Raw genomic sequence first — 27,322 nt, forward strand, 5'->3', positions numbered from 1 at the left:
TATTTATGTATTTTCATATTTAATACTAGAGAAGAAGAGAAATTTTTGAAGAGAAACAAATTTCATGTAATTAACTAAATTAAACTACCGAATAAAAAATAAATCAATATAAAAAATATGCCATATTTTATGCGCAAGAATTTTTTAAAATATATATTCAATATTTATAATTTATAAATAAAACATGTAATCTTTAGCTTTAAACATTTTTATAGTTAATTTTGCTATAAAATTCTTTTTACATAAATATTGTTTTTTTTTAAACTGATGAAAAATACAAAAATTATTTTATTTATCGCTTTATCTTGTCTTTTTATTTCAGAATAATTTTTAAAAAAATAAAAGAGGTCTACAATTTTATTAAATCTAGAATGCATTTAAAACTTTATTTATTGATGATTCTTTCTTCACTTCAGTATTGTTGGAATTGGACGTTCGCCAAACAAACTGGTTAATTCTCTTCTCTTCTCCGATATATAGTATAGAGTTAGGAGTCGTTTCGCTAAAAGTCACGGCTAAGAAGGTTAAAAAGTTGAATGACTGTGAATACATCATGTACGCCGCAACATATTACATAGCATATCCGTAAAAGTTCGAGTGTGCGGTTACCCCAAGAAATTAGCTATGCCATCTTGCAGATGTTTCAAGTGCGAGAAACAAACTCTTTCCATTATTTACAAATGTGCACGTGAACAATATGCTAGTCTTATCTAAGGAAAAAATAGAAAGATCATCTATGATCTCTGATAACTATTATCTTCGCGTGTTTTCTTTACATTTATCATTTAAAAAATAATTTTACAAGAAACACTTGTTTCTTTTAATAAAATCCTTTTAATTCGAGACTGGTGTTGACTTTAAATAACGAATGAAGCTTTATTCTCCTATTAATGAAACTTAGACGCTAAATAATATTCACAGAATTTTATGAAATTCTACTATTAACAAAGCTCAATGATAAATTTCGATTATATATAAAATATATAAAATTATATTGTAGGCAAATTTTATAATAAAAAATATCGCAAGGGAAGACCTATAAATTTTTTTTATTATTCCGCTCACAATAACGGTAATTTCAACGTCATATCAACTCGGTGCGGTATCGAAATCGATTTAATTTCGGCAAATTATGCAATCTTCAGCAAAACAAGAACTCATGTATCGCGTTTTCATTCTCATGAATAAGCATACGAGAGGCCGAAAATCATTCTACGATGCAATCTAGACACGGAGATTACGAGCTATGTCGTTCCTCCGTAAGCTCGAGCGGTTTCGCCTAACGGTTAAGATCCTTGGGCTCTGCAGAAATCGCCAACTTTCGGCCGGTTCAACGACTAGGAAATCGCCGGCCGTCCATCCGGGACGAAAGTTCCCTATCGCTCCTCGCATACGGAGCAATCAGCCGGGAAAAGCAGAAGGCACCGACATTCGCGCAGAACCGTGGCAGACATGCAACCGTCAGCAACAAGTAAGACCTTATAACACGATCATCAACTTGGCCGTACGTTGTGCCCTCTCGTTCCATCCAGACCGACCGACTCTTCGCTACTTTACCAATTTGCCGCGTGTACACGGAATTCACTTAAGTCGACTTAGCCTGGCCGCTCGCTCCTTCACGCGGCGACGTGATCTAAATTGCACCGTGCGAGCGTAACACGCGTGGAGGAAAGTCTCGCCGGGTGTCGTGATTGATGCAAGAAACGAAGCTCGTTCCAGAGCGCGATAGTTCGGTATTATTTGCAGGTAATTTCGCAAATTGATTCGGGCGATCGCGAGTTGCGAAAGATTCACAATAATAATAAACAATATAATAAATGATAATAATAATAATATAAAAATAAAGATAAATAAATATAAATAATAATATAAAAATAAATAATATACAAATAAAATAAATCAATAATATAATAAATTCAATCTCTCTCTCTCTCTGGTACAGCTTTTAAAAAATCCAGAGAAAATCGTAATATTAAGAGTCGTGAAATAAATTTATGTCAGCCTTATAAACGCATGCACTGATACCCGCTCGCGTAAACTGTACGTAAAAAGTACTGTTTGCGTTAATTCATTCGACTGAAAAGTATGTCATTTCAGGTTTATAACGCTTAAATAGCATTTTGTGTTCAAAGCATCGAACAACATGAAAATCCGTTTCGAACGGTAGTGTGTTCGTGACTCGAAAGTAATCAAAGTCACGGAGGTAATCGTGCCTGCATAGCTAAGCTTTAGAGATAGATCTTGAATAAAGATATACAAATAAATATATACATATACATATACATATATATATATATATATATATATATATATATGAAATATGAGATAATAAATTATTACATAAATAATATAATCAGAATAAAATAATATCGTGTAGAATTCGAACTAATGTTTTCACCGAGCAACGAGAAACGTTTGTAAACGTTCCAGTTCTCCCGCTACTTAATCGCACGAAAAACACGACCTATTAGTATCGCAGAGCAGATTATTAGTATCTTTGAGATGTGCCATTAAATTGGAAGCGTAGACGTAGTAGCGGGCACCGGGAGGGAAGGGAGAGGGGTTGGTGAGAAGGCGCGGGGAGAAAAATAGCTCGGCTTATGATTACGGGTTACCGGGTGGCGGGGGTCGCCCCGACCACGACCCCCTTTTACTGACGCTACCGCGCGGCGTAGCTGCCGCGTATTAATGCGATACACGATAGCCTGGTGGCTATTAAATAAAAAATATGAGAGCAAAATGGCCGCTTTCGCGCGGCGATACGTCACTGAGAGGCGTGATTTGTACCCGAAGCCCGAGTTGTGCGCCAGGCTAAAAATTGGTCGATCGGCCAAAAGGGGAGACACGGAGCCGAGGGGGCCCCCCGCTAGAGCGAGTCGCTGAATTTCGCCCGCAGTGCTGTATCAACAACATAATGCACAGGTTCGTTGCATTTTGATCGGCTTTAACGAGTGATCTCGTGGCAATACGTTCCGTTTCGTACAGCCGGTTTTATAGGCACCTTGGTCGCCCTTGATGCATCTTCCGAAATTCGACGTTTTGCGAGATGTGTAAGTCAATATGCTTAATCAATTCGGAGTCAATTTTTGGAGTAACAAAAATTTGATCGAGCTCGTCTTTCTTGGAATTTCACGATTTTTAATTCAGAGTCGTAAAGATTGGATTTTCAATTAAAATTTTTGACAAGTCACTTTGCACTCCTAAAGTTTTACTCGCAAAAGATCCTTTTTTATAGAAACAATAAAATACAATGATAGCAAAATTGTCAGCGTCTGAAATTTTCCACAAAGATGCTAATAAAAATTATATATATTTTATATTCTTTAATTTGCTGAGCTTTTAAATAAAAAAAAGTTTGAAATATGTGTTTATTATATTTCACGCGAAACATCCAATTTTCGTTTATAAATAAATGCATCCTGCGAGAGTAGCGGATGAATGAGCTTTCGGTGCCATCGTGTAAAATGTGACAATCTTGTTTACAAGCCAAGGGATTACTTGTAACCGATGCATGTACGTACATATATGCATATAATAAAATATATTTTACAAGAGTATCATGCATTACTACAGTCCGCTCGTAAATCGATTCCGTCATTCGTGGATGGTCTGCTGATTCACTAGTCATGGATCAGCAAACTCGATAACAATTTTCCACTTTTCACCGGTCGATTCTGTCGCGTAATAACAGTATCTTGACGCGAAAAAGTAGTAGCCGACCGCATATTTTTCTCTTGTAGGAATCTCAGAAAAGTTTATTCGAGTTTCATCAAGGAACGAAAGCTGAGAGCCGTGCTCGACGGGGGGCCCCCGCAGTGTATCGTGCGTTCACGCCGGGTGATAATTTCCGAGAGACGACAGAAATGGATTGGCGAAGTATGTTTCGTTCAACGATCGAAAAATCCGACCGACCGGCCGCATAATCAGCGTTTTATTCGTTTATATTAGGGAAAATGACGCATTGCCTCGTTCTGTCATTCGTATCGTTCAGAAATTACTCATTACATGAGCCAATTATATTAAGCTGATAAGAATGTAAAGTCAATAATTAAATTGTTAAAGTAAAATTCACTGTAATAGTTTGTTAAAAAGTAAGAGTTTTAAAAATTATATTTTTATTCGTGCGAGATTATATAATATTATTAAAATAATATTATCAAATACATATAGAGCCTAATTCCTTTCAATTTATTTAATAATATTATTTTAATAATATTATATAATATAATATTTATATAATATTATTAAAATAATATTATTTTTATCATTCCAAGAGTCTATGAATATTAAAATTTATAACACGATATTTGTCATTATTTTCTCGATATTTCTTCCGAATCGTGGCTCGTGAGCGGGTTCGCGAAAATGGCGGTGTTTATTGTGCGAATTACCGGCGCGATGGTTTCGTGTCGAGTTGATCGACGAATGCTTTCGGTCTGCTTAGAGCTTTTACGTCGGACATTCAGGAGAAACGATTTCTCTGTTTCTCTTTCTTGCCCCCGTCTTCGTGGCAGAAGTGACGAAAAAGGGCAGTAAACGTTTTACGCGAGGAAACTTTCGTAGAAGTAATGTATCCGCATACCCCCCGTTTAGAGAATAGTAAGTATTAAGTAGGAAGGTACCTTCCTTGCACGCTACTCACGAAAAACGATACTTTAACGCGGTTAAAAGTCCGTGTATTTGATTTCAGTTGCTTCTTAAATATTCGCTATTTAGCACGAAGAACTTGTTTTGCGTGGTCGCACAAAATTATTGTCACGGTAGAAACTGCGTTCTCGACGTCTGATACCGCAACAAATTGTCAATGAATGTAAATCGTCAAATAAAATTGTTAAAATATTGTATTGAAATGATTGCTGTAAAAATAATTTATCTTTGCGAAAAAATTTAAAAATCTTTTTATTATCAATATTAGCAAACTATATTATAAGTACGAGTCGTCGTCAGTGTTCGTCGCATTAAAAAAGGTATCAAGTTTATATTTAGGATTAACAATGATTTTTAATTGTGGTGTAATTTTATGAAACCGTGTGCCTCTTCTCGGAAGAGATTCCATTATATTCATTCTTTGGCGCGTTTGCCATTTTGACGCTAACGATGCAGTAGTAATGAATTCAAATTAAAAAAAATTAGATGTGAAACCTCAGTAATAAATGCTACTAATATAGCTTCCAAGCTTGAAAGTATTTAATACGCACACACTCTCGTCGAAATATATTAAAGTGAATAAATTAAATTTCCTCGGAGGACACATTATCCAGTCTCTCTCGAGCAGTATCAGAGGACATGTAATAAAAGAAATGTTTTTTATGCTGCTGGATGATGTGTCCCACAAGAAAATTTAATTTGTAATATTTTTTAAATCTTTAACATTTCAGTTAATTAAATAATACTTATATATTTTAATGCTAATTAAATTATAATTTCGCAATAATTTCTCTAAGTATTAAATAAAAATCTGTTCTGTCAATATTAAATAATTTGGTGCCAGTTTAAAATAATTTTTCAAACATTTCCATTTATCATGCCATCATATTCGCATATACTTCAAATATAAATATATATTATTAAAGATCTAAGAAGGGAGAGATGTGCGTTTTTGCGAAAGTCATCGAAAAAAGTTGTTAAGTTATTCTAATGTTCAAGAATTAATTTTCTTCGTAGATATTAATTTTTACCATCGTCTATATATCGCTCGAAACAAAAATTTCGCTCGCACCCTATGAAGGCGGGGGATTCGAAGAGAGAAAGATGGGAAAGAAGGCTTGATGTACGCGCAGGGAAGCGGCGATCCGGCAAGCGTTGATTTGATGCCGTGTAACTCGATAGACGCGAATTCCTCCCCGTAAGACAAGACAAGGGAGACGTCGTGTCGTGTCTAAATCTCGAGTCGTTCCCTCAATCGCTCGCACCCCCCTCGGTCAGTCCGGCCGCGACACACGCGGCGTATAATTGGGGAACGAGGTATAAAAATCCGATCGCGCTCAGCCGTAATTTCGTAGATGCCTCGTGGTGGCAGCCAGCTTGTCATAAACCGGATTTACCGTCGGGGTTCGTAAACTTTATGAGGATCGGCCAAACGGTATACGGCGGGTGAAAAGGAGACGGTGCTGTGCGCGGGGGAGGAGGAGGGAGGACGAAGAAGAGGTCAACGGAGAGTTGAGGGAGAAAAGGCGTAGGAGGAAGACGAAAGGTCCTGGAAAGTCGCTTTCATGGAACCACGCGAATAAATATATTATTGATGTACGAGTCGAGGAGAGGATATATTGGTTTAAGGTGAACTATCCGGAAACCGGTATCCAAGGTTCAAGGAAACGAACACGAAAATTCGAGCTGAGAAAATCAGAAGCGACCTGATTGCATCGCCATTTTCATAAATCGATATACCGTGTCGAGAAGATACGTGTTTATGGGCGAACCTTTATTGATTTATATCTCGTGATATATTCGAACAAATATACGCGTCAAATCGCAATCAAATCATTCGACGGAAGAAATAATAGAATGTCAATCAAACATGCATATATAAACTAATACATAGAATTAATATATTTATTTTATATTTTGGTAATTATAAATTTGTTGCATTTTTTTAAATAATCTGTAATTTATATAAAAGAAATAATTATTTAAATTCATAAATTATACGAAGTGCCTATTTTATATTTTATTAAAACCTTGAATATATAAAATAATAAGATATATTTATATATAAATAACTTAGCTTGCCGATTGATTACAATATAAAAAGAATTTAAAAAAAATTCTCTTAGACTCAATACAATTCCATGAGAATTCCCTGATTTTTCTAGATACAAAAAAATCCCTGAGAAGTTGCCTCCAAGTTTTCCACATTTTTCCGGGGAGTGGACAGCTGTATAATTATTTCGATAAAATATAACGTACAATGAGGGGAGCAATATGCGATGCAAAGGCTGTGAAACTGAAAAACTACGATAAATCTTGTCGGTCTCTTTACATCAATGTACATCAATGTCGCTCGCGTCTCGACGTTTCGCGATTCGAGGGCGGTCCGAGAGGCGCGTGTCGTTGTCGGAGGCCCGTTCGGGAATTAGCTGCGGGCGTACAAGGGCGTACGTAACGCAATTAACGAGCCGGCAATTAATAACCCGCCGTTATAGATGCCGGCGGGATCGTTCGATCGCGTAGCGCGCACGTCCCGAAGCCTCGCATGAAATCGCGTACCCCTCGTAAGTGTAAGTGTAAGTGTGACGCACCGCGCCCGCCCCCTCAACCCTCCACGACGTATCTCGCTCTATCAGCCTCCTCAGCACTCTTCCTCTCTCTTTGTCTCTCATTGCCTGTCCTCCCCTCTCGCTCTCGTATCCGCAGACTCGCTTCCCTTTCCTTCGCGCGCGCACCTAAAACGCAGGAAAGGGAACGTAATAGCCTTGCATGATACACCGCCATTAATCCGTGTATATACCCTTCCATACTTTGGAGGAATAGACACCTCGTATGCCTCGGTTTCATAGCCGGTTCATCAGCCGGATATCTCCCCGCTTTCTTTCCCTCTCCGTCTGCCTCCTCTCGCTCCTTCCTGTCTCTTTCTCTCACTACCGATGATTTAATTTCGGCGCGCACTCTAGTTCGCGATTCGAGACTTCTATATCATACGAATCGATCGATTTTATCGAAAAAATGTATAAGTAATTACAAAGTTTTGGAGAAGAAAATAAATTTGAATGCATGCATGTTCTTATAATTCCTACATATTTTCTACTTTATATATTAGTTAAATGAAAAAAATTTTGTTTTTTCTTTAAATATCATAAAATAGATAATATAATTGAATTATTTTACACTTAAATATTTTCGATATTTTTAATTTATTTAATTATTTTTTTATTTATTATTTTATTTTTCGTTATCGTTTTATATTCTTAGGAAATTGACTTCGTAGATTTTTCTTCTATTGTAACAAGAACTGTCCGATTTGATATGATAGACTTTTTATTTCGAATTACTAAATTGTGATCCGAAACGTTTCTATTTTCGTCGTATCATCCGCTTTGCTATATTTCATCGAAATAATATACGAAACCATCTGCAGTTCTTCCCGTCAAACATGACGTCCAATCGTATCGTTTTCCTGACAGACAGTTCCAATCACGGATCGTCATTCGGTAGCACGCCCGTTTCTCTTCTCTGCCTCCTCATTCATCTCTCCATCTGTCGTGCACACACACCACTAACCGTCGATCAATCGTGAATCGTATATGATGCTTATGGCAGGTGAATGTATCGCGCAGATAACATCGCTGCTCGAAATGGAGTCGATCGTTTATAATCGCTGACTTATCATATCGCGGTTGATTGGTCCTAGACTAGAGATTAGAATCAATAACTTCGATCCTTTTTTTCAATCTACGCGAATTGACATAATGACCCTCTGCGCAAGTGCCGTTTAAGAGATAAGTATCGTTTACAAATATATTATAGAGAGAATTGTAATATTTTTAATTTAAAATTTAATATAAATTTAATTTAAAATAAATAAATGAAAAGCAAAGAGTGTACTTAATTCCGAATAAAAAATTATAAATAAAAAATAATATCGCGGTTGATTGGTCCTTAGACTAGAAATTAGAATCAATAACTTTGATTTCTTTTTTCAATCTACGCGAATTGACATAATGACCCTCTGCGCAAGTGCCGTTTAAGAGATAAGTATCGTTTACAAGTATACTATATAGAGACAATTGTAATATTTTGAAGTTAAAATTTAATATAAATAAATTTAATTTAAAATAAATAAATGAAAAGCGAAGAGTGTACCTAATTTTGAATAAAAAATTATAAATAAAAACTAATAGATAAATTATATATGTAAATCAGAGACTTATCAAATATAAGTTTCGATGATATATATAAACTTATACTCAATTTGACAGTTGCAAGTATAAATATAAATATGCAGAACGTATATGTTGTCAAGCAATTCAATAACTCGCGATGCACGCTCCTGTTACCAAGGACTTGAGATATTGCAAATCGGTCAGATATTTCACGCGACTCGTCACCGTGTCGTTTATTTTTCAAGCGTACGGATCAGCTGCGAGAGATCTCATACGCGACGATGAATTTCTCTGCCACGGTTGGCGAATTGAGACGATCGATCGAAAGAGCGAGGAGGAAGCAGGTGTCTTTCCTCGCCACGGCACGATAAATATGGGAGCGCGTCGATCCGATATGCATTTTTAAAATTCTGCTACGTCCAAATGAGATCGTAAATACGGGCTGTTCTACGTAATGAGCGTTTCCAGTACTCACCTGTAGGAACATTTCGCCGTCGAGGTGATGATGGTCGTAAGCAGCGAGAGCTGCCAGCTCTCTCGCCCTGTAGTGCGAGTCGTGGTGTGAATTCTCCTCTTTATCCTTCTGCATTACAACTGTAACAGAAGAAAATAAATTATTAAAATATGAGTTTACGATTATATCAATAACTCACTCCATAAATAATTCGCAAGTTCGAAAAGTGTATTCGTTGTACTTGTGATCTATAAATTCATATTTTAAATCGACATTTTTATTTCTCTTCGACAACATTTTTCATCCTTTTATTCTTTGAGAGATTTATATGGACTTATATTATAATGTTATTAAATTTGTCTGTATTTTTTTTTAATTAGGCTTAACAATAATTAATATTCTATAGTGCTATTGTCTTATAATATATTAGCTGCTAACAAATAAAATGTATTTTTATAACATTTTTTTAAATGTAACTTTTTATTCAAATATAATATTTATGAAATGTACCAGCTACCTACAAGTTTAATGACAAATGATATGTTTACTATACGATTTCTGAAGATTACACTAAGATCGTCCCTGATGATCAATTTCTAGTGTTCTTTTACGTTTCTACAGTGTTATCGTCTTGAAAATGCACAAAAAATGGCCACGCCCGTATTATGAAAAAAGCCACATTAACGCAGTAGCATACACAATGTTGAGTACAACAAAAACCGTCGAGAAAGAGAGAGGATAATTTCGACGATGCAATTAAATTTCAATCAGGCGGCCTCGTCCGCGAATCTTCTATAATAAGACCCTCGCCCCCGCATCTTGTTCCCTCCTTTTTTATCACGTCGACCACAAATCACAGGAATGATTAGAGAATTAAGTGGACGTGATGCGTCGTCGTTTCTCGACACACAAATGCGAAAACGAGAGAGCCCGCATTCTCGTGCAACCAATGGCTTTATGATCTTTCTTTATTTTGCTAAATATTTGGATAAAAGAATCAAAATCTGCACAGAATTTCAAATGCAATTAATAATTCTTTTTATTTTACAATATATATAAATTGAACAATATTTTTTTTTTGCTGTATGACACATTATATATATATGATATAATTTATTTTTAAGTTATTTATTAAACTATATATATTCGCCTTATTTTTTTAAGAAAGATTGAAAATAAAATCAAGCTAGGAGGCATTTGAATGCGATTACGATGACGTTTTGGCCTGCAGCTCTAAGTTATTTAATAACAAAAATTGAAACCGTTTGAAATATCTTATATAAAAAAGGGAGAGCTCAAAAATATGAAAAAATGGACGAAAAATTTACGCATGAAAAATATTCATCGATTTTATAAACGATTTCAGATTGGAGATTACAGCCGAGAAAAAATGACAACGATAATTTATATAATATGAAAAATGTCTCGATAAGAGCGAAGATGTATTTTCAATGCTTTGTCTGGTCGATAATCAGTATCGAAGTATTATAAATTCGCTTTATCGTTTATTATACGATGCACTACATTGACTGACTGGATTAAAAGTCATTAAAGTCAACCGTGCAATACATCGAGCCGTTATCAGATTTATCATATTATACGCTGTAACGTCGGTTATAGTTTGCAGATTTTTATAAAAGATTAACCTGACGAGATGACGTCGGCGAAGGGCAACTGAAAGAGCGACGGGCATTTTTTGCCGCCGCGCAAATTTATATTTCTTGGCTGCAACGATATAATTAAGGCAATTACTGTCAAAGATATAAATTCGTCCGATGCTTTTATCTAGATTCGATGATCCGTATCAGCATTGTGCTTGTCATATTTAAAAATCGATCCTTATTCCAGTTTGATAAACATAATCGTTCACGATAGGATGCCGGATATATTATTACAAATTTCTATACTTGAGGAGCGTGAAAAATAATCCAAAAAAATATGTATGTATGTTGCACATTTATTATTTTATAGACAAGTTCCTAAGATCGTGAATTTTATTTGCAAAAATACACATTTATTTTTATCGCTCGTGACTTTAAATCTTTGCGTTTAAATAGATTTATTAGACTTATATTTATTAATCTGTCAGTGCTATACATTATATTATGGATCGCGACAGTTATAAATCTAGAGCGAAAGTTTTGTTTCAGAGTCGCGTAGAGTTGAAGCGCCACCGGTGATTTTAACGCGACCGGTTTATTATTTAACACGACGTTGGTCTCGTGTATTATAATTACGGCGCGCATATTAAGCAAGCAGGTGTATGGAACTGCAACAGATCGACAATGTATTATAGGGTTTAAGAGGAAGTGTCGTTCACATCCTGTCACGTACGTAACGCCGCTGTCGTTCTCCAAGCCCGTCGCGTTAATCCGTTTACGCCTAAGTTGTTCGGACATCGACGGTCTTCGGATCTTGGAGAGAAAGGAAACGCGTACAACGAAAAATTTTAACGAAATTCGGCCCGCTCTTATAATGCACTATTTATCGACTCGCAAAAAAAATAATTCTAGGTTAATAAAGATTATTATAGCTCGAAAGTTACGATGCAACATGAATGAGCTCACGAAAGAAGCATTTGTGTATAAATGTATTATGTTTATGTTAACTATTTGGATATATTTTTTTCTTTTTACTTTAATTATCGAAATAATATCGAGTATCGTATTCAACTATGTAAATAAATCTTATTAAAGTAATAAAAATTAATTTATAAACAAGGCTCAAGACATAAATCTAACAATAAAAAGGAAAGGTCAATTAGACCCTGGGCGTATAAGCGCGTAATAAAATAAATTTTCTAAAATGGAAAGAAAAAAACTTTATTAATATCATTTAAAAGTTCGATCTAATTAAAATCCTTTCATTTTATTCATGAATGAATAACGATATTTGTTCGCACTTATGCTCTCGTACTTTGAATTCCATCAACAAGCCTCGCGATGACAGATGACGAGACACTTTTGCCTTTCAATTGCTACATCGCGATAAATCGAAGCTTCGTTCGATTATTCATCCCTTCTTCGGGAATCCATAAGCGACTTGTCTCAACTCGAGAAGGAAATCCGACTCTCGACAGGTGTAATAAGATCATCCTACAGCTTCGAGAGGCGAGCAATCGGGATGCAATCGACGCGCTTCATAAGTTAATAATCTTTTGTAAAGCGTTTAAATATCAAAGAGAATCAATGCGTACATGAAAGATGCGCCGACGGCTATGCATAAAGAGTGATACACGCGATGCACGTGTATGCCACGCGACTCTTTCGACCGCATTCGATCCGAATGATCGGCAGAATAATGGCGTCGAAAGTCAATTTCAAGGATTTTAGGTCACGGAGATCTCCTACTTTACATCAGATACTTGCACAATCGAGAAAATCATATGAATTATCGACTTACATAGGGAGTCTCGTGGAGAATGACACAATAATATTGAAAAGACATTAGCACGTCTTTTGAAAATAATTTTGCACTGCAAAATTACCGTCGGTAAAAGCTGAGAAAAGAAATGTAACTTGTACGTAATTTTGACATTCGTACAAATTAAATAATATATTCGAAGATGTATAAACAAAATATTAAATATTTAATTAATTATTAAATTTATTATATATATATCATAAATTATATAGAGATAAAAAATTTCTCTCTTTCATATGTACTTCCCATTATTTACAATATTGTAATAACCAAGTTCGCAAATGTTACAATATTTCGCAAATGGCAACGAAAACAAGGATGCTGCAACAGAAAACTGCAACAGAAGACTAAGAAATTCGAGTTTTCCCTTCGTGTAACCACGCTCTTCTCGCTTTTGTCATAACATTAACTCCGAAATGCGTTAATAAATTTTCGACTTAAACGACGTTTAGTATCGAGTGGTGTACAAGGGAGATGTACGCGAGCAGAGCGATGGTTACTCGTAAATAGCCGCACGCAATGTCGTGAAGCTCGTTGTGTCGCACCGTGCCACGCGACCCTCTGTCACAGGATCCATTAGGACGACCGTCAGAATGACCGCAGGATACGCGAACGACGAATCCGTGGATGTCTGGGGACCGCACGTGCGTATCCGACCCGCCGTCGATCAATTCGATTTTCGATCGTCGCGAACGTGGGCCCTTCATTCGAAACTAATGACCATGTCTAATGTTTTCTGAAACAAAGACTTCCTCGCGCAGGAATCCGCGACCGGATGTTTCCAGTCAGGGAACGAAAGCGGAAATATTCTTGTAGGATACATGTCAAATGCTGCAGGATTTCTGGGGCTGTTTCAGAAAATAAAGAAATATTACTGCAAAATTAAAGTCACTTGAAAAGAGCGATGATAGTCTAGCCACAGATTTGACATCTCAAGTAAACAAAGAACTGGTGAAGAAGAATTAAGCGTTTTAAACACCTTTGCAATCATAACCGCGTAAAGTTTTAATCACATACGTGCACATGGAGATGTTAACTTAATTCCCCCGCGTCTTGTCACGTGTATAATCACACTTAAAACGCGATAATATATCGATAACGGCGGAACCAACAATAGTCACAGTAATAAAAAAAGGATACGCGAGCCTCGCCGGAAAAACGTGGATGCAGGCAACAGGCGTAATCGTCGACGAGATAACGCGATAAAAGAAGCATTAAAAAAAAAAAAAAAAGGACGGAAAATAACGCGACGCGGATACAGATGCGATCTTCTGGCGGCGAGAACCGAGAGAACGTGGAATTCTGGTGGAAAGGTCGCGCCATCGCGATGCGCCACGCCGGTGCAATCAGCGCTAATAATTATACTTCCTCCGGCAAGGTCAGTGTTTATGAACATACATCTCTCTCTCTCTTTACATATATATGTGTACCCGCGCCGGAGAGGAACGCAGGAAGTGGCGGGATCTAAAAGCGGAGGCGGAGGCCAATCAGAAACACCGCGCAAACTTTCATCGAGCGGGAATGGTGGAATGCTCTATATGTGCTTCTCTCTCTCTTTGGTGTTTTTACGCCATAGTCAGCCTCGGTTTCATCTAACCAAACTTCATCGCCCACGTCGCGTACGTCAACGAGCTTCCCTGACGTTGCCGGCCTCTCGGTGGAAATTGGCGTAATTGAATGTGTTATTTTTAGAAATTGTTGTCGCCGTAAGATGCGAGAATCCTCGGTCACAGAGATGAAGCTCTCGCGTAGTAGTTTGTCAAGTCGCAAAGCGCCATTCGATAGTGTGTTTTCTTGCGAAAAAAATTCTCTAACGATCGAAACAAAATTAAAATCTGCAAAATATTCTAAAACCATCAAATAAGCATAATTTTTTTTAATTAATTATATTTTTACTACATATATTTTGATTTAAATATCTTTCAATTAATTAACAAACGTTAAGGGTCGCAATTTAATTAATCAAGAGAAAAGAAAAGAATTTATATCATTCAAAATCCGTGCAGAGTATAAGTCATCTTCACATTCGTTTTCGTTGTAATACATAAATTAAACAAACAAAAGACAAAATCAATCATCCTTTTATCTCCGTTTCATCGGCAAATCCTGCGATTCGAGGACCTCCATTTTATAATCACGAAGGTCGGAATTCCATGCTCTCGCCTGTCAGAGCCGCGTCAACGACCGTTTTCATTAGATCGTTCCTGCGATCGGTCGGTCGCTTCATTAAGCACCGCCGCCCTCATTTATATAGACGTCTTTGAAGTGCAAATAATGACGCTGCTGCTTAGGGGCGCCTTTCTCCTCTACCCATCTACCTTCCCGGTGTGACTTGCGTTTTACGCACCCTGCCAGCAGCCACCGAAGTCGACCGCGGCCGGCGGTCGCGCGAACCCGAGCTAAGTGAACGGTTAAATAAGTGATTATCTTCTGATCGTATAATCGATCGGTGATTGATGGAGCCGGTGGCGCGGGTGCACGACGTGTATTAACGAGCGCGCTCCCAACATTAACTGGACGCGCCCGACCACCCGTTCGATCGTTCCCGGATGTCACGCGGATGTCCACAGATTATGATTCGGGAGTGCTATGTTTACTCTCTTGTGTGATTCTCTGAGGATCACCGGGTGTGCCACGCGTCCGAATAATTACGCGTAAACGAATCAGTTTGCGTGAAATTGTAATGTAAAAAAAATATGGTATAAAAATGCTACACATCAACGTTAGATCATTTCAGAAAATCAAAAGTTTCAAATTTTTAATAGAAAAATTAATATAATAAATTAATACATAAATTAAATAAATAAAATCAAATAAAGAATAAAATAAAATACTATAAATAAAATAATAAAATAATATTTATGTCTAAAAAATAGAAATATTTCACATATTTTAACATGTATAATTTATAAAAAAATCGTCATTATTATATATTTTCTTTCTCCTCTGTTTTTATAAACGGCAACTCTCTTCTCGGAATGTTCTCCAATTTTCTCGAGAAGGAATTGTACATCATCGACCGGTTTCCCTTGGCGGAAAACTTACGTGGCATCGAGCGGAACTCTTTAGTCCCGCGGGATTATGGGGAAGTGACATGGCTGCGAGATCCTTCATGGGGCACATGCAAATGCGGGGATACGCGCAAAGACATTGCACGTCAGGTTTGCCGACTTTAAGTTTCTGCTGAGTCAGGAGAGCGCCAACAGGAGGAGCGGGCTTTCGAGGAGGGCGAACCGGGGCGAATATTAAAGATTAAGCACGAGGCACGCAGATTAGCGTGCTAATACACTTGTTCTTTGCGACCGACCGGCCGGTGAGACCGATTATGTCGCAGAAACGAATGGCCCCCACGATAAGGGAGACGAAGTGCTTTTCGTCAGGTCAGTCTCGCAAGTTTTTCGAGCAACTGTGCCCTGTCAGGAGGATACACTGGTAAAATCACGGTTTTTTCAAGGATATTCTCCATTTTTCCATGTTTCTAAATATGCCTCAAGATTTTAGTATTTAACATTTGATATTTACTTTAAATGCTTCGTGTTTGTATAAAAGATTTAAATTACTTTTGAATATTTATATTCATTTTTAAATATTTTCATGCATGTATTTTGTTCGCAGGTTATCTCAAAGTAAGAGAAACAATAAAGAAAAATATATATGTAAAATATGTGTATACATGTACAATATTTTTCTGAAATCTGCATAAGTTTTTTTCAAGAGATTTATCTCACAATATTCTTCTTCCACGTGATCGTATAATAATTAGCTAATTAGCTTAATAAAGTAATTTAAAAGCACGTTATTAGGATATTATACTTGTAATAAGCTCTTCTCTCTACTGCCAACAGATACATTAATTCAAATGCGTTTTACTCGCTTTAATCGAGGTGTAAACTAGAAAATCGTATCTGCATAATCACCGCGCTGCATAAATATTTCTTCTGTTCTCACTGAATTTTATGTTTCTTAAGAGACTCCTATCTATGATAATAATTTTCCTGCACTTTTTTATCAACTATTATAAATTGCGATTTAATGCGTTACAGAAAGCCTCTGTCGCGATAAGGGACTTTAGAAGAGGAAAATTTTTTTTCTCTCCCTATCCTCTCGATGTAAGATTAAAAAAAAGAGCCGGGCTTTTCGTAAAAGTCCATCGACCGCAACTTTCGCTTCGGAGCCGGTAAATCCAAGGAAACGTCGATTGTGTCCGACATGAAGTTAATTCGCGGTTTGGTCGCGAACGCGACAGGAGAAAGGGGGAGCGAAAGAGAAGATTATTAGCCCTCCGTCCGGTTAATGAATGATCGCGGGCGCGTATCGCCGATTGCGAATTTACGGTAACGTATCCCAATTACCGTCCCCGTATTTCTGCATACCGGTTGTGCGGCGCCGCGCTCGTCGGGAAAACGTCACAATGTGTCGACGGTGGCGGCCGTTGCATGTGGATGAACATGTATCGCCGGGGATCTTTTATGGCGCACCACGCACCGTGCAAGGTCGCATATACGCCCGACGTGTACGTGTCCTCCCCCTTTCTCTCCTTCTTTTTTTCTCTCTGTCTCTTTGCCTACCGCACGACGTAGCCATACAGGGATGATTACAGGTATTACTCCTATACCGCGCACCACGTGTGTACGTCCACTCCCGTCGATGTGAACGTGTGTTGGACATGCCACACAGAATTCGGAAGCCGAGATACAGATCTGCGATAATGCGAAACGCGGTATTAAGAGCTCTCGATTGAGGTCGGCGCTTCAAATTCGCGATTTCCAACTTTTCCCTTTTTTTTCCGCTCGATCACGCACTGAGAAAAATCGTTTGACTGTACGCAGAAAAAAAGTACCAAATCAAAACTTGTATACTTGAACTAACGCGTTTATTGTTTCGTATATATGCAATAATTTATAATCTTCCTAGAAGAATTTAATAATGTTAAATTTTAACAATATTATAGTCTTATTTTAATATTGTAATTGTCACCTCAAGAATATATAATTATTTAATTCTACTTTAAGAAAATTATAATCTTTGATTTAAAAATGTTATTTTCTATCTAACATTGTTTCTTTTCCATTCGAGAAAATTAAATCTTAAATCATAAGAATATATTTTTCTCGATTGAAACTATATAAAATGGCTTCATTCAAGTAAGCAATTATTCAAGCAATTATTCAAGCAATTATATTTTTCTTTAATTAACGCGATATAATCTCCTTTCAAGATTTCCATGTTAAAACTAAATATATTTTCAAAACAAGAATGTCTTTTTTTCTGTGTCCCAACAAGACGTATCCGATAAAAGGCATTTTAGTTAAATCAAGTAGAATTAGTTATCCGGATAAGACTCGATTTCCTAAGAAACATTTAATAGAACATTTAATAGATTTTACTACAAGTATTTGATTAGTATTTTCTAGTTGTGGATCTATAAAATTTCTTGTTATATTAACCAAACATGGACAGTGATGCCATTTTTTTAAGTAAATTTAATATTATTAACAAGAGAGAAAATTTAGTAAATTTAACAGGAAGGAGTTAATCATACTCATCTGATAATTCCCGAGTCGTCCATTTTCCAACAGACATATTGGTTGAATCTACCAGATTTTTTTTCTGAATGTGTAAATAGATTAATAAAAGCGAGGGAATTTTTCACACGTCGCTAAATTGAAAAGAAAAAACGTTTGATCTTTTAATAAAAATATGTGTTTTATATTTATAATTTACTGATATATTTAAAAATGCTTACTTGTCACGTACGTTCTGAGGTTTATATGACATATCGTAGTTTCTAATTTACAATATACATACGTGACATTTCGCGAGAGTCCGTTATTAGAAAGTTTTCTATCCCTAGATAACACACACCCATACAACCCTTCCTTTTTAATCAACGTATGCAACGAGTTACGTAACGAATCTCTCGCGCGATTCACAAATTATGAAAGGTCTGCAATTATTCTCGCATATTATCATTCTGTTTTACATGTGGCGTACGATACAATTCCTGTCGGTTTTCTCGCGCACAAAATATATAGTTCGCTTTCTTACTTATGATTTATGAAAGTACACAATTATAGCTCCATTTTCGCCTTCTACCTTTCGTCTTGTTAATATCCCGATCTTACATTATCGCAATCGAGATCGAGGAATTCTGAAATAACTTGTACGAGATTCCAAAGCGCGGTAAACAATGATGGCATTTTTAATCGCGGTTGTATGACTCGAGAATGATCTCTCTCGAGGCACCAACAGGATTCAGTCGCGGGTTGAAAGCGTCATCGACGCGCTTCCACGTTTCCTTTTTTTTTCCACGCAAATTCCAGGGTATGATCTGATAGAGGGAGGGAGGACGGTTCAGCAGACGCGCACCGGGAGTTTTTATCGAGTCCGAGCGGCGGGCAAGAGAGTAGTTTTGCAGGCGCACTCTTTGGTGCTCGGCGCCGCGCACACAACCATGACGACCACCGGTATATATATATATGTATATATATATACATACACGGTGACCGTATATAAAGTAATCCGTCAGACAGAAGCGGGGTGATAATGCATGAGCGCAGTGGCCCCGCCCTATCCCTGTAACCGCGATAAAATCTCTCATTACGCAACGAAACGGACCCTCTGCCCGCTAGACTGTTATCCTTAGACTCCAATAAAGCATACGTATGTGGAAATTTATTTTTGTTTTCACCCCGAGAAAAAGAGCGAGAGAGAGAAAGAGCGCGTGTACACCGGTCAATCTTTCCGAGGAATCGACGAACGATGTCGTCCATCGAACTCGAGTGTGCTTCTTGCGGCTTTATGAAAAATATCGGAGTAAAAACGAGAGAATTGCCTTGGGCGTTATATAAAGTAAAGTGAAAATATTCGTCACTGCGGTTGTCAACGTAATAATTATTTTTTAAGAAGACGTAAATTACACCCCTCGCAAAATTTCTCTTTGATGTTCCCGTTTCTTTCGGAAGAATTCCCGCAAAATCCATGCAAGATGTCGATAGGCAGCTCGTAATGCATTTGTAGCGCGGAAAATAAATTCACCTTGATGACACTTTGGCCTGGTATTCGTTATTATGGTAACGTACGACGCGGGGGTACGTAGCAAGTGCAATTACAGTAGATTACACGTTACGTGACAGAGTGTATTCGCGGAATGCACGTGTATATGTATAACGTGAGAGTGTGTACGTAAACGCAACACAATTTATATACCTATCGCTAATTAACTCGCTAATAGTGAGTCATCGCCGAATCATTAGGTTACATCACGCGGTGGAATTCTTGGGGTCCGCGCTGATTATTCCATTTTATTACGAGTGCCAATCTGTTGTTTAATGACAGGAGCGTCTCGTACAAGTCCTTCTTGTGTGAGTCACGTAAAACGTTTGTTCATATCGCAATTTTTCAGTCGGAGAATATCGTTGCAAAGGAAATCTTATGCCAAGGATCTATTTTAGATCTATTTTATCGTAAAAAAATCTTGCAGTTTATTATAAAAAATAAACGAAATAAATTCGCGAATAATAATTCAATTTTAGAATTAATTTTTGGGTTCGACAGCTAATAGGCAATTATTCTTAATTCTTCTTAAATGTAACTTTATGAAGAAAATTTTTATCGCAACAAAAACACAGATTATAAATCGAATATTATTTCCTCCTCGGAATTCCGCGACGACAGATATATGTCGTTGAGTTAATTATCTCGGTCACGCGTTACGCGCAACATGATTTGCTCTATCGTTAATGAAACCTGTACCAGTCTTTCGCGACGCAGATCAGCCCGGGCGTCGTTCAAAAAGTACGCGCATACACGTGTAATTATACTTGATGCCTCGCGTCAACTTTATCGAGCTTTTCACTTGTGCTGCAAGTAACCAGTTTCAATAACCGGTAAAACATTCGCAAAATAATTTCTTCGTAAAATACATTTTTAACGATATTATTGAGTAACTGCTTATTAACTATCAAGCTCTCGAAAGTTAATTCTAAAGTTAAATTATTATTTGTGAATTTTCTTAATAAACTTTACTCGATACATCTTATGAAAAATGATCAATCTATTAAACATATTTAACATTTCGCGATTACTTTGCATAGAACTTTTCTACCTTAAACATTTTAATTGCATTTTATTTTGTCACGCTTATATTTCGAATATTTTTTCGTTATTAATTTTATTTTTCTATTATTTTTATATATTTCTTTAAGCAATGACCTGGAAACCAATGACAAGATACGAAGCATTTTCTACTAACAATAATTACGGATATTATCTAATCATCATGAGATGTATCTGACCCTGAACTCATGAGAAATCCGCGAACCTCTTCGTTGTAATGCAACGCCAAGTAGCGCTATAACATTGACGAGAATGACGATGATGTGACGGCGATGTACACCTGCATTATTATGCGTCGCATTTCCGGTCCCAGATTACGACTCTCGCATATTACCTTGACACGGTCCTATCGGCACAGACGACTGCCTGTCGATGATTCCGCATTCGCATGCATTAATTTCTTTTGAATACTGAGCGAAAACGACAAATTGAAAAGTTAAAAATAATATATAATATTAATAAAAAAATCCTTATTTTTTGTATAAAATTAATAAAATTGCGTGCCTTTTTTATATCTTAAAAATATAAAAAAAAATAAAAGTATTTTAAATATAAAAGTGACAAATGTATAAATTATAAAAATATTTTTTATAAAGATACTTTATTTAATAAAATATCTCTTTTCTATATTTTAAAAATTAAAAAGAAAATAAAGATATTTTAGGTATAAAAAAGACAAATACGTAGTAGATTATAAAAATATTTTCTTCCAACATAAGGAGAAGAATATTTCATTTCTCATATTCCATGAAGAAATTAGCCATCTTCCCTTATCTGCACCTGAGTTAAGCCTGAAATGTCTCCATCGTGCATTCCCGAGTGCGAGATCATCGCGCGTCGGTAGCCCGGCGCATTTTTCAAGCGGCGACGTTCCTCTGAAGGGCAAATCACATTATAATTAGCGCGTACAGCTGTAGATATAGCGCGGGCAAATTGTATTAATGCATTCCGCCGTGGGGCTCTCGCTCTCTCTCTCTTCCTCTCTATCTATCTAAGCTCGCTCTGTACACGGTGTATATCCTACGACTACACGAGGCCCAGCTGTCGGCCGTTCTAAGCGCGCGCGGCATATACTGCCCGGCGACACGACACCGTCATTTATCACCGGCGAGCCTCGTGTGGGTTTTCTGCATTACCTAATGAGTTTCATAACCGAATTAAATTTTCGGCCCGCGCACGTCGAGCTGGCCCGAGCGGGCGGGGCGGATCTCAGCTCCGCGTACATAGACGAGAAGGAACGAGGGAGAGGGAGAGAGAGAGAGAGAGAAAGAAAGACGGCGACAAACATCGTTAGAGACCGCGCTATGGCATTAAATTTGCAAGATTAATCTGTGCTGCCATTAGCCCGGGCGTTCCTGTCGTAGCCGTCGCTCTAAACCGCAGTGGAGCAGGTGTGTCCCGTTGACGAAGATACGCGAGGTTTCGAGGACTTTTCTTTTTACGATCGCCGCGAAGCGGATAGATTGAAATCGCAATTCTTTGTCGCGAAAAAATTGTCAGATTATTATATTTCTGTGAGAAAAAGAGATAAATCACATATATTAAAGTAGAAAAAGCGTCATGATAATTTGAAATATAGCCATTGAAACTCTTTCTCTTTCTATCTCTCCAGGAAATTTTGCAAAATAAGTTTTAACAAACTCAAATTATAATTTTAGACAAAATTATCAAAGAAATTAAATAAAAAAATAAAAAAATAGGTGCAATTAGGTATAATATGCACTTTATTTACTCGCATGTTTTGTTTGTAAAAAGTTCTTAGTAAAAAATTCGGCAGCAATATATATGTATCATCATACGTTGTAGAAAAATTAAGATATTACGCGAACAATATTAATCAAAATATTGTCTAAAATTACATGAAATTTAGATTCTCTTACTTTCTTTAGTACGAGAATATTAAACGATTTGGAGCAGAGTATTTAACGTACATGCGGTGCACCGATCTAACGTCGATAAAATCTGTAATTGCGCGCCGTCATTGAGGAATCACCGCTGATCGTACGATTAGAGCAAGTTAAATTTCTCGTTTTCTGTCCGAGATGATTGCCGTGCATGCTGTATCATTTAATGATATATTATATGACTAGCAATGCGATAGGAGTGCGAAAGTTAACGTATTGCGTATAAAATATGTGAATCAATTATCTCAAACTTGTGTATGTGTGTAATAGAATAGATAAATGACTCTATATTTTCAATAAAACATCAGATAAAAATTCTATTAGTAACAAAAATTACTAATGATAATCTAAGTAAGACAAAGGGGGGTCAGTTTTTTATAGCTATAAAATTATCTTATATTCTATTATTAATCGTTCGATTATTTCAGTCAGCAAAAAAATATTCAAGTTATTAAAATTCCATTATTATTGCGTTAATCTAATACTATTCGTACAATTAAATGATGTATTTTCGTATTTAATTTACCCATTCATGGTGTACATAATGATCATAGCGCAAATCAATTAAAAGTCATCGTCTCAATGATGCGCTCGATCGCTAACGAAACGCGTCGTTAACGAAAGTCATCGGACCGGTTCCACAGAGTTTCTTTTATGAATCAATCCGGCGAATCGACTATGTCGTTATTCGGTTTGGTTAAGTACACTGCCGTTGCACTTGAAGATTATTACGGCTATTCCCCGTTATTCATCCGTTAATTAAAATCGGAACGAGTCCAATTCCAATCGAATCGTACACGAACATATTGCGGCACAGAGTGCGGTCTCGAAGGAGGGTTGCAGGGGGTATATCCAATTGACTATAGGAAAATTGCAGTACACCTTTTACTCACTTTTTATAAAGTTAGTCAATGCAACGAGGTTGCATTAGAAGATATATAAGGGACATAATTCTATGTTCGCCGAGATTATCCGGTATCAATTATAGTTACCATAATTCATTTATTATCGATTAAAAAAATCTCCAGTCCATTAATTTGTCTTCAACAATATATCTAAATGGGAAAATTTCTTTTATAATAATTAGATTTTTTTACTGAGGATATTTATATTATTCTTCAAATTAATTTGCCATGAATTAAATTCAATTTCCCAGATCAAATTAATGTCTTCGGATCGTCAACAGATTGCAATAAAACTAATGTCGTAATGGCCGCAGCTTTTGTCTCGCTAAATTTTCCTACTGGGGTTTGCAAGCGCAATGCATCGAGTTAGCAGTGATACGATCCTCGCTGTGTAAAATCATTTAGCCCCTCGACCGGCGAAGGGAGTCATGGATCATTGATACTCGGACGAGCCTGCGGGAATCTGCTGCTTCTCGATCTTCCCCCAATCTCCTCTCTCTCTCTTTCTCATACTGTCCCTTACTTCGTGCATCTAACTAGAATGGATCGCCATAATTTTTCAGCTAAATCAAGTATCCCCGATCTCCGGTTCAGGCCGCAAACGAGCCTGACAAAATACGGAAGGTGGATATGCGTTAGCATGGCTCGTTTGTCCCGTGTTTTCATGTTCTTGCGCATCCATGGCCGCTCAACGGAAATGTTTCACGTGATTACGGCTTCTGATGCGAGCAGAGAGTTTAAGAAATACAAATGTTTACAAAGTAAAATTTTCTTTCTACGATTTGTAAATTTTACTCTGCACTATTGCTTCAAAATTTGGCATAAATTACGCAAAAAAATGGCAGAAATTTAAAAAAATATACAATTTTATCTTATATAAACAAAAATACGAAATTGTATAAAATATTATCGATATAATTTGTCTGTAGGATCATGTCTTTCCATCGATTGTCTATTTTGATATCCCGGTTTCCTCTTCGTATTTCGCGAATGCTTGCATCGGCGATGTGTCGTGTCTCGACGCAAAATGCCCGGCGAAAAGCGTGAATCTTGAGGATCGATTCGACGGCTCAAGTTTTATTTAATTAAATGCCGCAAATTAAATTTGTAATTTAATTAGTTTCGTACTTTTTACTTCGCCCCGGGCCGCCACTGGAAGCTTGCGTGTTCGCCCATACACGGTAAGCAGGAGAGAGAAAGAGAGGCTCGGAGGCCTCCGAATTCAAATTAGCTCCGGGACCTCGCCATATATATATATATATATATATATGTATGTATATAGCCGTAATTTCCTTTTTTCTATTCTGTCATTCGCGATAACCCGCAGTTCGCGGGCATAAACGAAGCCACTCTCCCGACTCGCGCCGTCGTTTGAAAATGCAAATAAATGTAGAAAAAACCACCGCACCGAACCACCCACTGACATTAACAAGTAGTGCCGATAATTCAACGGGTCGGTATGACTTTGTAGTTAATTACGCGATTGCGAATCGTCGCCGCGTTCTCATAAATGTGTCTCGCTTATACCAATTAATATCGTCTCTTTTCTCGGGCGTCATTTGTTTAACACCGACTCAAGGTGCTAAATTCACAATTAATCGCGAGAGAGCCACATTTATAAAAGTTCATTAAATTGCGAGAAATATTTTGTAATATCAAAAAACATAAATCTTTTGCAAATATCTGCGAACAAAAAATATTGTTAGATTATAATATTCATGCTTGATTCAATCAACAGCCAATATTATGTTTTTAAATATTATAATGTTATGAAACAGTATTATAAAAATACTGCATCTCTTCGCGTAATATCTTTATTTAAAATTCACATACATAATTAAAAAAAAATGTATCAAATGTATCAAATTAATTTTTACATTCTGTTTCGTGTAAATAAAAAAGCGGATGACATTTCTTAATTAATGAAAAGTTTTTATTTTAATTTTACTATTATAAAGTTTTTATGATAAGTTTTTTAATAATAAGTATTTATATCAAATTAAATCCCAATTAAAAACGAATAAAATCAGACAGGCTTAACCCGTGGCATAAACCATCCCGCTTTTCGCAAGCGATTATTATTTCTTGTCAAGTATAGTCAACGAGCGATGTGAGAAATTAATCTCGACGAATAATTTATTGGTCATGCGCTGAGATAGAGGGAAGAACCGTGGATCATTTTAACAGCGCTCGAGCTAATTGTTATTTATGACAGAGTGTAAAACTATTGTATATCACAGCTTTATTAAGCAAAATTCGTGGCAGCGAAACCGAAACGCCCTCAGCTCGAAATGGCTCTAAATGGCGAATGCTTAAGTACTTTACAACCATCTGCAACTCCAGAGCAGATGTTTTCGTTCAAATAGAGAAAGCGTTCCCAACGGTGCGTATAATAAACATTTAAGCACATCCTCGCATTTTTCTCCCGCACACATTCGTCAATTTTCGCAAAGTGCTTCAAAATTGGCGCAGCCTTTCAATTACAAATTAATTTGCAAAACCATGATTTATATTAAGTTCCCCTTTTTTTAATTAAATATTCAAATGCCATTTCCATCTCGAATTTAAATATTTATTTGACAAATAATGTCTAAAACTATTTATTATATTATTTTAATTTTATTATTATAAAATTTTCTATACTAATAATATTATTTTAAAAATTAAGACTAAAAATGAAAGTGTTAAAATAAAATCTTAGCAGGGCGAGTATAACGCTCGCCTTTGCGCACTCGCACATTATGGCAGTCTCGAAAGAACAAGATTCGCGCGCAGGGTAATCGTTATCCCTCGCGTTGCCCTTAGGCTTACGGTCGCGTCCGTGGTTATTCGTGCGCGGCCAGGGGTTGCGTCTTATCGCGAGGCTAAATCGAGCCGTAATTAGCCAGCAGAGGCGGAAGCCCGGAGACCCGCGGTATCACTCAAACTTAAAATTTCATTAATTAATGCGGTTCTCCCAGCCAGAATTTTTCCTTCCTTCGCGTTGTCGCGCCGGTTCCTAATGCTCGTCGATGTAATCTCGTAATGGCGACAGAACGACGTATCGCGTCACCCATGGCAGCGAAAAGATCTAATCGTTTATTATTCGAGATGTAATATACAAGAAATAACGACCCGAAAGATATATATTAAATAATAAATTATTCTAATTATGCGGTATCAGCTGTATTGAAAAAGTAATTTAGAAACGATAAAATTCTATCTTACACGTATCTCTCCAAATATATGTATATTTATATAGAAAATGGTTCTTTTAATATTAATGAGATAACGAGCCAGTCTCTAATATCTTTTTTCTAAAATGCATCAGATAATATCGTTAATTAAAGTGCTATATTTTAATGTCAGTTCCAATAAATGCTCATATCCGATACGGGAATGAATTAATTTTCCACCGGACTTCACAAAGTTGGCAACATAAAGTGCAATATTGAAGTAAACAGGAAATGTTTGCATGTAACCGCGATAGGAATCGCTTAACGATAATGCAAGTATAATGTTGAAAATTAAAAAAGAATGCATTTCTGATGCATTTTACTCGGCGCCCATCTATCTTGTTAGATTTCCTTCAACATCGCCCGTCTCGACGTTTGTTGCAGAGGGCAAGCAAGGCTCATTATAAGCTGCAACGGTGCAACAACGGGAGCGAAAGCGCATTATCGCCGTCACCTTTCGTAAGAATTTAATCGGCGTATCGTC

The 27,322-nt window shown here is 36.8% G+C and overlaps 1 protein-coding gene across 5 annotated transcripts in view; it reads right to left on the reverse strand.

The window, feature by feature from the left end:
• LOC105249529 (aryl hydrocarbon receptor protein 1) overlaps positions 1–27,322 on the reverse strand; it is a 193,625-nt gene that overhangs the window by 33,239 nt on the left and 133,064 nt on the right. For all 5 annotated transcript variants that reach the window (XR_889055.3, XM_025409910.1, XM_011255066.3 and 2 more), the window contains one exon: positions 9,295–9,413. Coding sequence is in view for 4 of the 5 variants with exons in the window: in XM_011255066.3 (XP_011253368.1) it covers positions 9,295–9,413 (119 nt within the window). In the remaining variant the exon portion in view is untranslated. The remainder of the gene's footprint in view (positions 1–9,294; positions 9,414–27,322) is intronic.

This window comes from Camponotus floridanus, unplaced genomic scaffold, assembly GCF_003227725.1.
Source record: "Camponotus floridanus strain SB8 unplaced genomic scaffold, Cflo_v7.5 scaffold100, whole genome shotgun sequence".
Lineage (NCBI taxonomy): Eukaryota > Metazoa > Arthropoda > Insecta > Hymenoptera > Formicidae > Camponotus > Camponotus floridanus.